Source organism: Helicoverpa armigera, chromosome 29 (genome assembly GCF_030705265.1).
Source record: "Helicoverpa armigera isolate CAAS_96S chromosome 29, ASM3070526v1, whole genome shotgun sequence".
In the NCBI taxonomy this organism is placed as follows: domain Eukaryota; kingdom Metazoa; phylum Arthropoda; class Insecta; order Lepidoptera; family Noctuidae; genus Helicoverpa; species Helicoverpa armigera.
Window position 1 is genome coordinate 2,283,677 of NC_087148.1, and position 13,022 is coordinate 2,296,698.

At 38.5% G+C, this 13,022-nt stretch overlaps 1 protein-coding gene across 1 annotated transcript in view; it reads right to left on the reverse strand.

Annotated features, from left to right (window-relative positions):
* LOC110377742 (neurofibromin) overlaps positions 1-13,022 on the reverse strand; it is a 150,788-nt gene that overhangs the window by 31,995 nt on the left and 105,771 nt on the right. The window contains exons 31-42 of the mRNA XM_064042548.1: positions 12,637-12,772; positions 10,716-10,806; positions 10,010-10,184; positions 9,377-9,560; positions 8,930-8,982; positions 8,297-8,497; positions 7,611-7,733; positions 4,773-4,911; positions 4,039-4,203; positions 3,213-3,314; positions 2,461-2,598; positions 70-250 (exon numbers count right to left, since the gene is read on the reverse strand). Coding sequence (XP_063898618.1) covers positions 70-250; positions 2,461-2,598; positions 3,213-3,314; positions 4,039-4,203; positions 4,773-4,911; positions 7,611-7,733; positions 8,297-8,497; positions 8,930-8,982; positions 9,377-9,560; positions 10,010-10,184; positions 10,716-10,806; positions 12,637-12,772 — 1,688 coding nt within the window. The remainder of the gene's footprint in view (positions 1-69; positions 251-2,460; positions 2,599-3,212; positions 3,315-4,038; positions 4,204-4,772; positions 4,912-7,610; positions 7,734-8,296; positions 8,498-8,929; positions 8,983-9,376; positions 9,561-10,009; positions 10,185-10,715; positions 10,807-12,636; positions 12,773-13,022) is intronic.

The window sequence follows — 13,022 nt, forward strand, 5'->3', positions numbered from 1 at the left end:
TATTTCGCAGGAAATTCCTCTCTTTAGCCACACCTAATAAAAGTTCCTAAGAGGAGATGGTCTCCTTACCTGATGTCTCCAGCAACTGCCCCTCGATCTTCAGATGGAAGGTGGCGGTGAGGGCACACAGCTGGTTGTACGCAGCCGTCCTCAGGTTAGGGTCACAGGAACCCAAGTTTAGGAGTGCCATGTTCAGTAGCGTGCCTGGTACGTCTTTCGGACGTATCTTTTGGTGGACTGTTACCGAGTCCTAGAAGGGGAGAATTTTTTAATATTTTTGATTAAAAACTGGTCAAGTGTGAGTCGTACATTTTGTATAAAGTCATTAAAAATACTCGATTGTTGTATACCGACAAGGGGACCGCCAGGGCTCATGACGTTACGCTTTGATGCTATATTGATATATGTAGTGTTTTAATTTGATGTGATTGGTCATAAATTAATATTATACATAATATACAACGAAAAACCTATTTTAGTACATCTGGCTAACTTGCAGACCAAGGGGACTTGAGGTCTTACCAAGGGGTATCAGATTACTCAGATATTCGAGTTGAAAAGGTCAGAAGGGCAGTCGCTCCTTGTAAAACACTGATACTCAGCTGCACCCGAAGAGACTGGAACCCGTCCCAACATAGTTGGGAAAGGGCTAGGCAGATGGTATATTTCTGGTATACTCACAGGCTGGCTAAGCTCCCATCTGTTGCGGATATGTATGATGGACTGCACTATGTTGTCACAGTCGTTGTGTATAAAGCTCAGTGGCGTCGACTCGTTGATTATAGATAGGGAGAATTGATTGTATATTGTATATCTATTAGATTCAGCACGTAGTATCACGACCTTTATGTATGTGTAACTAAATATAACCTAGTATACTGGCCAGGGCTCATGACGTCATGAATAGATGTCACATTACCGATTCGTTCTATTTTTTTATCACTGATATTCTTAGATAGAGTTTATCAAGGGGTATTAGAGTCCTAGCAAGTAGAATTGGAGTCCTACCATCTGGATTTGGAGTCCTAAGTGGTATTGGAGTCCTGCCAAGGGGTATAAGGTAACTGGGTTGAGGGGGCAGTCGCTCCTTGTAAAACACCGGTACTCAGCTGCATCCAGTTAGGAACTGGAACAGGAAGCCGACCCCAACATAGTTGTGTAAAGGCTTGGGAGATGTTGATGATGATGATGATGATGAGGATCTGATATACTCACCGGCTGGCTAAGCTCCCATCTATTGCGGATATGTATGATGGACTGCACTATGTTGTCACAGTCGTTGTGTATAAAGCTCAGTGGCGTCGACTCGTTGATTATAGATAGGGAGGATTGTGTGTACTTGTGTAGTATAATAACCTTCATGCATGTGTACTTAACTATAACCTAGTATACTGACTAGGGCTGATGAAATCATAAATCGACACCATATAGGTAGATACAGTGATTTACATGAAAGTCCAATATATATCTGTATGTTGTATGTATAATATATCTGGCAAACTTGCAGATTACCAAGCATGGATATTGGAATCTGACTAAGGGGTATAAGGTAGGGCTGCGGGATTGTTTAAAAGAGTTACAGTGGCCTTAGTATATAAAGGGCTTAAGAAGGAACATGGCGGGTTTTAGTCAGTGACAGTCTGACACTCCCTCACGCTGCACCCACATCGGGAGGGGGGGCCTTCCGATGATTAGCCATCAAAACAACTGGGTTGAGGAGGTAAGATAGATGCTCCATGAGGCATACTGGTTCTCAGCAACCGGTTAAACTGGAAGCCGACCCCGACATAGTTGGGAAAAGGCTCCGGAGATGATGAAGGACAGGAAGATGATGATGATGATGGTATACTCACAGGCTGGCTGCGTTCCCATCTATTGCGGATATGTATGATGGACTGCACTATGTTGTCACAGTCGTTGTGTATAAAGCTCAGTGGCGTCGACTCGTTGATTATAGATAGAGAGAATTGTGTGTACCTCTAGTATACCTTCATGCATGAGTAACTAAATATAACCTAGTATACTGGCCAGGGCTCATGACGTCATGAATTGACACCATATGGATATAGTAATGATGTACACGAAAGTCCTATTTTAATATATCTGGCATACTTGTAGATTACCAAGCAAGAGCATTAGCGTCTTACCAAGGAGTGTAAGGTAGGGCTGGGGGATCGTTCGAAAAAATTACTGCGGCGCTGGTATATAAAGGGCTTAAGAAGGAACATGGCTTTAGTCAGTCAGAGTCTGACACTCCCTCACACTGCGCCCACAGCGGTAGGGATCGCCTTTTAATGATTTTTCTAACCAAAAAACTGGGTTAATGAGGTCAGATAGATGCTCCATGAGGCATCCGGTTTACACTAGAAACCAACTCCAACACACTTGGAAAAGGCTAGGCAGATGATATATTTGTGTTGGGAAAAGGCTAGGCAGTTGATATATTTCTGGTATACTCACCGGCTGGCTAAGTTCCCATCTATTACGGATATGTATGATGGACTGCACGATGTTGTCACAGTCGTTGTGTATAAAGCTCAGTGGCGTCGACTCGTTGATTATAGATAGAGAGAATTGGTTGTCGTCTACTAGGCACACCTGGGGATATATAGGAATTAATTTTAAAAAGGGTTAGTTAGGAAAACACTTACAGCCAGTTTCTTCATCAAAAGTTAAAGCCAAAGTAAAAGTCAAAGTAATGTCTAAAGTTAAAGTAACGGTCAAATTCAATTTTTCTATTAGTTTAGCTGTCACTTTAGCCTTGAAAAAACGAATTTGACCGTTACTTTAACTTTAGACATTACTTTAACTTTAACTTTTGATGAAGAAACTGGCCGTTAAACATGTACTACTATTATAAAGCTGAAGAATTTGATTGTTTATTTAAACGCGTCAATTAAACATATATTATTACTTCTTCATCAAACAAATATTATAGAGGCAAAGGTTGTGAACGCGTGTGTATCCTTGTTACTCTTCACGTGCAAAATTATTTTGATAAGACTGTTTAGTACTGTAATATAGCTTCAACGTCAAAATAATATATAGGCTACTTTTTATCCATGTGCAGTAAGTCGGTGACACCGACATCTTTTTATCGGCGATCTTTTTATTTAGTCATGAAATTGTGTAACTTATATTTTTTTACCATTAGGGTACGACCGGGTGATCAAATTAAAAAGTAATGTATGTATGTTGTATATTACACTTACCTCATCAATTTCAGAAGCATAATACACATCATTTAGTAGAACAGGTAGACCGAGCACTTTGGTCTTTTCAACTGATGTTATTTGAAGAGCCGTTGGTCCAACCTACATCAGAAAAGTCCGATTTTATTCATCTAGTATCAAGATTTATTAAGCAGCTGTCGTTTGAACATCTTTGGCAGTCGTTACGAAAATTCAAAGGCCAGATATTCTTGACAATCAGTTATACATAAGGGTATTGTGTTAGCTTAGCAAGGTAACTGGTTTGAGACAGTCGCTCCATGTGGCACGCTGGTACACAGTTGCATCTAGTTAGACTAGACGCCACCAAATAATTGTGAATTTCAATAAAATTGCACAAACCATAAAATTGTTTGAAACAATGAACAGAATCGATTATAAACCACTTTTTGATATACTATTCTTATATGAGTTTTTTTTTAATGTTCTTTAAAAATATTGGCCAGTCTATTTGTTTAATAACGAATTCACCAAAAGGTGTCACAGATACAAGACATGATCAGAATTACCAGAAGAACTTACCAATAGTAAAAAGGTTTTATGAGCTCATCAACTGTATATTCAGTAACCAAACCAAAAAGATAGATAGATAATTGTAGCCCCCCATGCTGCGGGTAGTTCGAAAGAGTTACCGCGGCCCTGGTACATAAAAGGCCTACGACGGAACACGACGGTGTGTAGTCAGTAAGAGTCTGACACTCCCTCACCGCGCGTAACCCACAGCGGGAGGGGGCATTTGATGATTTTTGACGTCGAAAAAAAAAACCCCCATAAAGTATAATTCGTAAAAGTCTAAAACAAGACTTACCTTAATAGCAACTTTGGTATCCTTATGCGACAGTTTAAGCGCGTTATTGAAAACTTTAAGGTCTTCTTCCAAGGCTAGAGTGGCACCCGGTAACTTCTGTTGTTCGACCTCTACGTATTCACTGAGACGGCTGTGATTGTCTATGAATATTAGTTTGCGGTTCCCCTGGAGATAGTTAAGAAATGTAATTTGTTTTAATAGTATCAGCATATTTGTAGTAGTAACAGATATAGCACAAAAAGATAGACGGCACTGCCATGTTTGTCTATCTTGGTTTTCTTGAAGGTAGAAATTCATTCTTCTTGTAATCTAGCAATTCAAATCACCTTTATCTAACAATATTTATGGCTAGAATGTAATATGTGAAATACAATAATTTACAAAAATATAAGAAAAAAAATATACTTTTTGAATCTTGAATTTACAAGTCACATGTCATATCAGATCAGAAGCAAGAAAGATGGACGGATTGCCCGGGTAACTGGGTTGAGGAGGTCAGATCAGAGTCAATCCATGTTGCACACTGGTTCTCAGCTGCATCCTATTGAACTGGATATCGACACCAACACAGTTGGGAATACTCTAGGCAGATGATGTTACAAAACAGACCATGGACAGTCGCTTTCATAGAAAATACCCCTTATCACTTAATTATTAATGAATATTTGATTCGACTCTAAGACAGTACTGAATTATTGGAAACCACAAGTATGTATTTAGGTATTTTTACTCACCCTCAACGGCGCCAATATAGCTTCATGGAACTTAGTATACTCGCGCACCCAACTGTTACAATTATATATATAGCAAGCGTGAATGTTTATATAGGCCACTTCGGGTAACACTGTGAACCATTTCTGCAGGAAATCCGTTCTGAAATCGGTGTTTAGTTAGAAATATTGGTTTTGTTATTTGTGGTGTTTAAAGTGGTATAAATATAGTGTCATTGTACTGACAGGAATTGTAAAGTGCAGCAAAAAACGGTAAGATTATTATGTAAAAAAAAAATTGAGGCGTAGATTCTGTTAAAACGGAGCGGAGAAGTTTCTTACTTTACTTTTTAATTAAGTACATAATATCGTTTTAGAGGGGACGGGGTCGTCCAAGGTACAGCTACATCAAGCAAATTAAGGAGAAGGTGAATAATCTGACGTATAAGGAAGTTCAGGAGTTGGTGCTAGATAGGTGTAAATGGAAGGAGCTGTACCGACAAGAGCTGGGCTCTTAAATTGAAGTAGAATCGTTTTAGTCTTTTTTTGAATAATGAAACAAGTATTAAAAAATATTATACCACTTTAATTTCCACCACAAATAACTATTAAAATTAAATTAGTATGTCAGAGTAGAAGAAGCAAGCGTTATTTGTATTTTTGGCAATAACATTATGCACAGAAAATATAGCTACTGTTTTAAGAAGAAAACTATATCTAAATTCGCAAATGCGTGTTTTATGCAATGCGATTTTCTTATTGGCAAAAGGTTTACTAACGAAAATATTTAAACCCTAAATTTAATACAATTCAATGAAAAAAAATATTCGTTCTATCTAAGTAATTTTTATTTCTCGAATTTATTTTCTCAGTATTTTATTTACCTATACAGATGATAATTATGTAAAAAGTAAAATGAATATTATCAGATGTGTAGTGATTTTTGTTCGAGTTACTCTATGCATAACATCATTGCCTTAGCTTCAATTGAATATTTGATACCACGAATCAAATGAAAAACAGTGTTTACAAGATTGTTTAGTTAAATTATTGTTTTAACGTAGAATCAAATATCCAATTATTTCTTTGTGTATAATTTCAAAAGCATCCTACCTAAGTGCTCATTTACATTAGTCGATCTACAAAACGACTCTGTAATACCATGCAAACAACTACTTATTAACCGACTTCAAAAAAGGAGCAGGTTTTCGTCTCAGTTTTTTCCAAATTAATAAATAAAGTTACATTTTGAAAAACACAATTTAATCTATGGTAGTATAATAAAGAGGATTTTTTTGGACCCTTAAGGAAAAATTGTTTCGCTGTTGGGACGCTACACTATACTCCATTCAAAATGGGCATTTAATTAAAGGTATACAATCTTGATAATAGGAAGGAAAAATTGATGTTACGTATTCTATAACATATGTACAGGTCTTCTAATTTTTTTGTGAAATTAACTTAAGGGTTTTTAGCAACTACAAGTTGAGAAAAATACATGGTATATTGTGATTTGTTTGAAAAAGGGAAGAAAATCTGCAATATCTAAGGAAATTACTAGCGTAAGTTTCGTATAGGTAAAATCTATAGGAGGGCTATAGAAACTATTAAGGCAAGGGACTACAGAGATCGTTTATGGAGGAAAAACAAACTAAGTTCATACTAAAAGGACTTCTGAATATATTTGCTTAAGAGCCTATGCGCACTTCGTTTTTAAACGCCCCGACAAAAAAAGGTGCGTTTAAAAAACGCGGTGTGTTTAGGCCCAAGTTTTCCGATGTTATACAAGGAGTTTGAAAGGCGAAAGATCTAAATAAACTCATAATTGTGGATATGGTATATGTATGCAGATTCCACAATTCACTCTTAATCCCACAAGTCATTAATGCAAATACTAATAATATTTAACTTGTAGTGAAATTAATCCACGTCAGAGGCCGTCAGGCGGATTTGAGACAACTCTTACACTAGGGCACACTCGATAAGTAGAAGTCAATACATAACATCAGAAAACCCTGCAAATATAATCATATAAAAAATAGAAATACCGACTAATGCAAACGAGCGTATGGGCCGGCACAAATATGGTGGAGCGGAGCGCAGAACAATTGTCTTTGTCAAACTGTTATCGACATTATTGCTATTGAAATAGAGTCTAAAATCAATTAAAATACGCCAGTTAGATATGGTGTAATTTTCATCGAAGCTTTTTGCAAAAATATAACAATGGGCACATTTTGTCTATTTTATCTCGCAAATTAATAACAAAGTATATAATGCGACATCACTTTTGCCCAAGTTGTGTCAAACTTCTAATAAATAAATAACTTTTCTTTCTTTCTTTATATCGGGTGTCGTACCTATCTAAATTAAATTATATAAGTTAGCATACTGGTTAATATTATGTCGATTAGCACAAAGAAAAAAGGAAAATACGTACAAATAATCCAAAAAAATAATCAGAAGCAAATAGAAGAAAAATGTGCGAGAATTAGAACACCATATAAGAGTCAATCATTACAAACAACGGAAATTCTCCCTTGAACACTGCCAGCTGTCAACTGATCAACACATACCATACTCCTAACTTTATCCCTGCTTTACACATGATGTTTTGATTACGTTAATTTTTTTATAATTCGCCACAGAATATCATAAAGTATATGTGACAAGATTTAATGTGATTATGTACTACACACCCGATATAAAAAGTATTGTATTTTGGACCCAGTCAAATACCACATCGCATGGTTGTGTTTGTATTTTTTTATGTATGAAGTTGTGTATTTCTTGTTGGAATTCCTATCAACGCGTCACCCCACCATATAACCGCCAGCCATAAACCTATATACAGATCATCACCTGAACCTGTTGTCAGAGTTGGTGTGCGTAAAGTCCACGATCAGCTCGAAGGGTTGCTGGCAGAACGGCTTCAGGGTTAGGATCACGTGGTAGATTAGCAGGTCTGCGTTCACTTCGCCTATCCTGTGGGTGGTGAACATTGTTGAAGTGGCTGACAGTAATACAATATCATAGAGGTATAGCTTACAACACTTGCACAAAATCTTATGCGCAAGTTTTTGCATAACATGATGCGCAAATATGCGTTAACTTGCGCAAGTGAGCAGAACGTTTTGCGCAAGATTTTATATGATATGTAGAAAATATCTTAGAGAAGCTCGTGGTTATGTAACAGCTGCAAGGGTGAATCGATCATAAAGTTAAAATTAGCTTGGCAAGGTGGCCGTTGATTGTTTGACTGTTTTTGTCATGACGAGTTCCTCCGTGTTTTGGAAGGCATGTAACATTTGTAGATCCCGATTCTGATAATCTTTGGCAGTCTTTACTGGTAGTCAAAAGCCGAAAAATCTTATACGCAGACTAACCAAGGGATATCAGGTTGCCCAGGTAACCGAGTTGAGGAGATCAGATAGGCAGTCGCTCCTTGTAAAGCATAAGTACTCAGCTGTATCCATTTAGACTGGAAGCCGACCCCAACATAGTGGACCAAAGACTAGCCAGATGATATATGAATAAATCACACTTACTTATATCTCCTAGAAATGAAGTAAAACACCGGATTCCCCAATTTACTAGTTCCAGCTTGATAGAATATATTCAAACTCTTGATACTCTTGAATTCCTCTTTCTTATGCATATTGTGTTTCACTATAAACTCCTCGAAGTTAGTAGAGGAAATGTCTATGGAGGACCAGCGAGCGTACGAGGAGAATAGCAGACTTGAAGTGCTGGAAGAGAGACTGAGTAAGAGTCATGCTGGTTTGTGGGGGAGGAAGTAGAAGAGATGTCCTATATGAGCGATATGGATGCGAACGTGAAGCGATGCTAAAACAACAGACTGTGCATTTCTTTTGATGTGGTTTACGTGACGTTGCCGTACATAAACAAACATGTTTGAATTCGCTTCGGGTCGCTTGGAATCGCTTTCGCTTCAAATCGCTTATGTAGGACGCATCATCAATTACTTTGTTCGACAAGTTGTTTTGGCAAGATCGCAATACTAGAATTCAATCAATTTACATTTATTAAAATAATCAGCTTGTATACTGTCCAATTGCAAGGATAGACTTTTAAATTTATTGGAATTTTATCTTATTCAATCAATTTAAAAAATTCAAAGGTAGTGGAAGAAAGTAAATAACATTAAATTAAGTACTTACGACTCAATCGGCTTATGTTCTGGGGGTCCTAGGTAGGCGAGTAGCGTTGCCATCTGTAATAGAAAAAACATGTTTGGTTAGAGAAATAAATCTTTGCAATACTATGTTGTATTATTGTATGTGAAGACTACGCCGTAGCAAAGTTATCGTTACTACGCCGTAACCAAATAAGATCATTACTACTTCGTAGCAATGTTGTATCAATACTACGCCCTCTTCGTAGCAAAGCTGTATTGACACTATTCCGTAGTTGAATTTAGTAAGAAGACCAAGTCAAATGTTTTTATTTCAGATAGGCCTTTGCAGGCTCCTATGAAACGTCACACTAGTTGCATGGTTCCAAAAAGTTGGTCTCATGGAGAAGAGCCGGCAAGGAACGGCATACATTTTATACCTACGTAAGAATGCGTGCTATTTTGTAAAGACAGATGTTCTAAGCTACATCACCTTATCAAAAGGTCGTCTCCCCACGGCCTTGTGGTCCCTGCTGCAGGACAGGTAGTCTCCTATCCTCTCCTGGTGGTTCCACAGCAGCCGGTGCAAGGCTACCACGTTAGCGTCGCTTATGAACGACAAGTTGTGGGAGGTTTGGTCTATTGATTCACAGTCTGATGCTATTTGGATGAAGAACCTGGAAAAACAAATATTGTAGGTAAGGTTAGCTTTTAATCTACTAATTGTTGGGCATTGAAAATGTTTTTTTAAGAAAGTCGCTGAAAATTTAATGGCGGGTCATCTGATTTTTGGAGCTATTTGATGAAATAAATAAATAAAGTGTTAATTACAGGATGTATTATAAAGACTACTGCAAACAGTTGCTTCAAATAATAGATGGATTTTAGCCATGTTTAAAGAATACGACCTTCAAATTAGGAACGTTGTTTACCTGATAATTTAATACAACCGATTTCAAATAAAAATGGTACTACATTCAAAGTCAAATAACTTTGCTTCTCCAAAGTCTTATTAAGCGCCTCACGCTTGCCCAGATTCTGTTCCTACATTTTAACTATCATGAAGTCACTTGTAGTCAACTTCAGACAAGCAAACATAGTTGACGAGAACTCTAACTCCACTTACTTGCGTCCAGCCTCAAAATGCGCCCTCAAGAAGTGGTTGAAGGGCAGCATATGCTGTTCCTTGGAGAACTCCACGTGGTTGGCGATGTTCTGCAGGATCTTGGACATGAGCATCAGGCCTCGCTTCACGTGCGCCGGCACGGGCCGGTTCACTATGCCCATCTCTTGGGGAGACACTGGGTAAATAGAAAACTTACTTTAAAATGTGAAATACTTGGTAATGTTTTGATGAAGCCTGTGGATTACTAAAGAAAAACCCTCCCTTCGTTATGCGTCCTCATCTCACAAGTAGGTAGTAGTAACAACTATGCTTTCCAACTATACAGTTTTTTACCCATTTCTTGCCCGGGACTTCGTCCTTATGTATACGTCATCTAGACTTCGGATGATGCAGTTTTTAAGCATAAAAGTCAAAACTAATAAGTTAGGTCCCTCAGTAAGCAAGACTCGTTTGCTGTTATAACAGCATAATATGCTTATTGAAATAATCTCTTAAGTTTCCAATAGCTTTACAAATATAATTGTAAACTTTTTTGTGGAGATGAGAAGTGATCAGCAGACCCTTCTCGCTGTGAGTGCAGCGTGAAGGAATGACGAACTCTTAATGACTAAACTCGACTATGTTCTGGAACCTACAGAGTATGCGAACCTCGCGGCCCCACGCCGTATTAGCCAGCAGAATATTCTAGAAGTCAAATTTTACATACCAATAGCAGGATTGATGAATCTCAGAAACAGTACAGTGCCAACAGCACCGACACTAGTTTGCGGGAACTGCGCGAATCTCTTGCTCAGTACCTGTTAACAAGAATGTTAGTATGAGTATAACTATGTTGAATGATATAATAAAAAAATGTGTATTACTGGCTGTTGCCCGAAAGCTCGATTTTTTAACTCACTATCACTATTTTACTCCTCAATTTGCAATATAGCCCGTCCTATAATTTCTACGTTTAACCTACAGAACAAGTCTGGCCAAGGGGCATTGGGTTGCATGGGTAACTGGATTGAGGAGATCAGCTGCATCTAGTTAGACTGGAAGCCGACCCCAACATAGTTGGGTACAGGCTAGGCAGCTGATGATGGAGCTACAGAACTGACCTGATACAGACAGTGGCACATGCTGCGCAGTTGTGGCGGAAACTTGTCCGCGGAGCCAACGATCCTGTCGAACACCTCCTTCGTCAGGTCTATCAGGTTGGACCTGTTCATCTTCCTTCTGTCTTTGAAGTTCTTCCTTCCTATATCTCATTCTCGCCAATATTGACTTCTCTCTTCAAAATCCCCTTTCACTTACTCTTTGACCATTTTCAATCCATTTTTTTTTAACTCACTATTTTACTTCTCCCTCAATTTTCAAAAGTTGCCTATATTAATATGCCCCTATATTTAGCACATTTAATTTAGGCAATCTTACCGAGGAATATCCCGGCTAACTGCGTTAAGAAGGTCCGATAAGCAGTCGCTACATGTGTCACACTGGTACTCAGCTGCATCCGATTAGACTGGGAGCCAACCCCAACACAGTTGGGTTAAGGTTAGGTAGCTGATGATGAAGCTACAGAACTGACCTGATACAGACAATGGCACATGCTGCGCAGTTGTGGCGGAAACTTGTCCGCGGAGCCGACGATCCTGTCGAACACTTCCTTCGTCAGGTCTATCAGGTTGGACCTGTTCATCTACCTTCTGTCTTTGAAGAACTGCCTTCATCTATTTATGTTTTACCCACTCACTTACTCTTTCACTTCTTGCATCAATTGTCTCTTTCTATCGCCCTTTTTGACCCCTTTTTCAACCGTCATCCCAATAATTAAGGAAACACAAGAAAAGATAATATTTGTTCCTAAAACTTGTCTGTAATGTGTATTTCTTGTAGGAAATCCGAATTAATAAATAAAAGGAGAAGCTTCTTAATATGGATGTTTTTGTTACTCAAATTATTATCCCTCTATTTGACCCCTCCCTCTCAATTTGCAATATTTCCCTTTCTATACTTTCCACGTTTAACCTACAGAACCAGTCTTATGAAGGGGTATAGGGTTACTCGGGTAACTGGATCGCGGAGATCAGCTGTATCTAGTTAGACTGGAAGCCGACCCCAACATAATTGACATGATGGAACTATAGAACTGACCTGATACAGACAATGGCACATGCTACGCAATTGTGGTGGAAACTTGTCAGCGGAGCCGACGATCCTGTCGAACACCTCCTTCGTCAGGTCTATCAGGTTGGACCTGTTCATTTTCCTTCTGTCTTTGGCTTTCTTTTTCGCCAATACTACTACTACTACTACTTTGCAATCCCCATTCTTACCCACTCATTCACATTCTCCATCACTGGTCTCTTTTTGTCCCTCGTTTAACCCCTATTTCATTCGTCTTCCCAAAAAGGAGGAGGCTCTCAAAATAAGTGTTTTTTTCTGCTCGATTTTTTCCGTCACTGTTTTAGTCCCTCTCAGTTTGGAATATTTTCCGTCCTATACTTGACTCTCTTAACTTAAGGAACCAGTCTTACCAAGGCGTATAGGGTTACTCGGGTAACTGGGTTGAGGAGGTCAGCTGCATCTAGTTAGACTGGAAGCCGACCCCAACATAGTGGATATGATGGAACTATAGAACTGACCTGATACAGACAGTGGCACATGCTTCGCAGTTGTGGTGGGAACTTGTCCGCGGAGCCGACGATCCTGTCGAACACCTCCTTCGTCAGGTCTATCAGGTTGGACCTGTTCATCTCTATGTCCTGGTTGGGATCCAATCTGCAAAAAAACATGATTTTTAGAGGACGCCACTAGTTTATGTATTGAGATAGATAAAAAAAAGAGAAAGAAAGAAAAAATACTTATTAACACAACAAGACATACATTATATCGCTATAAAAAATAAAAATCTATGTAAAAGCTAAATCGCTGAAAATAAAAATGTTTTCTTCAGCGTCCTTCTTCTATGATTGAAATAAGTCGTAAGTTCATGCTGGTATAAGCCGTTTTTGTGGAAATAAAATAAGCA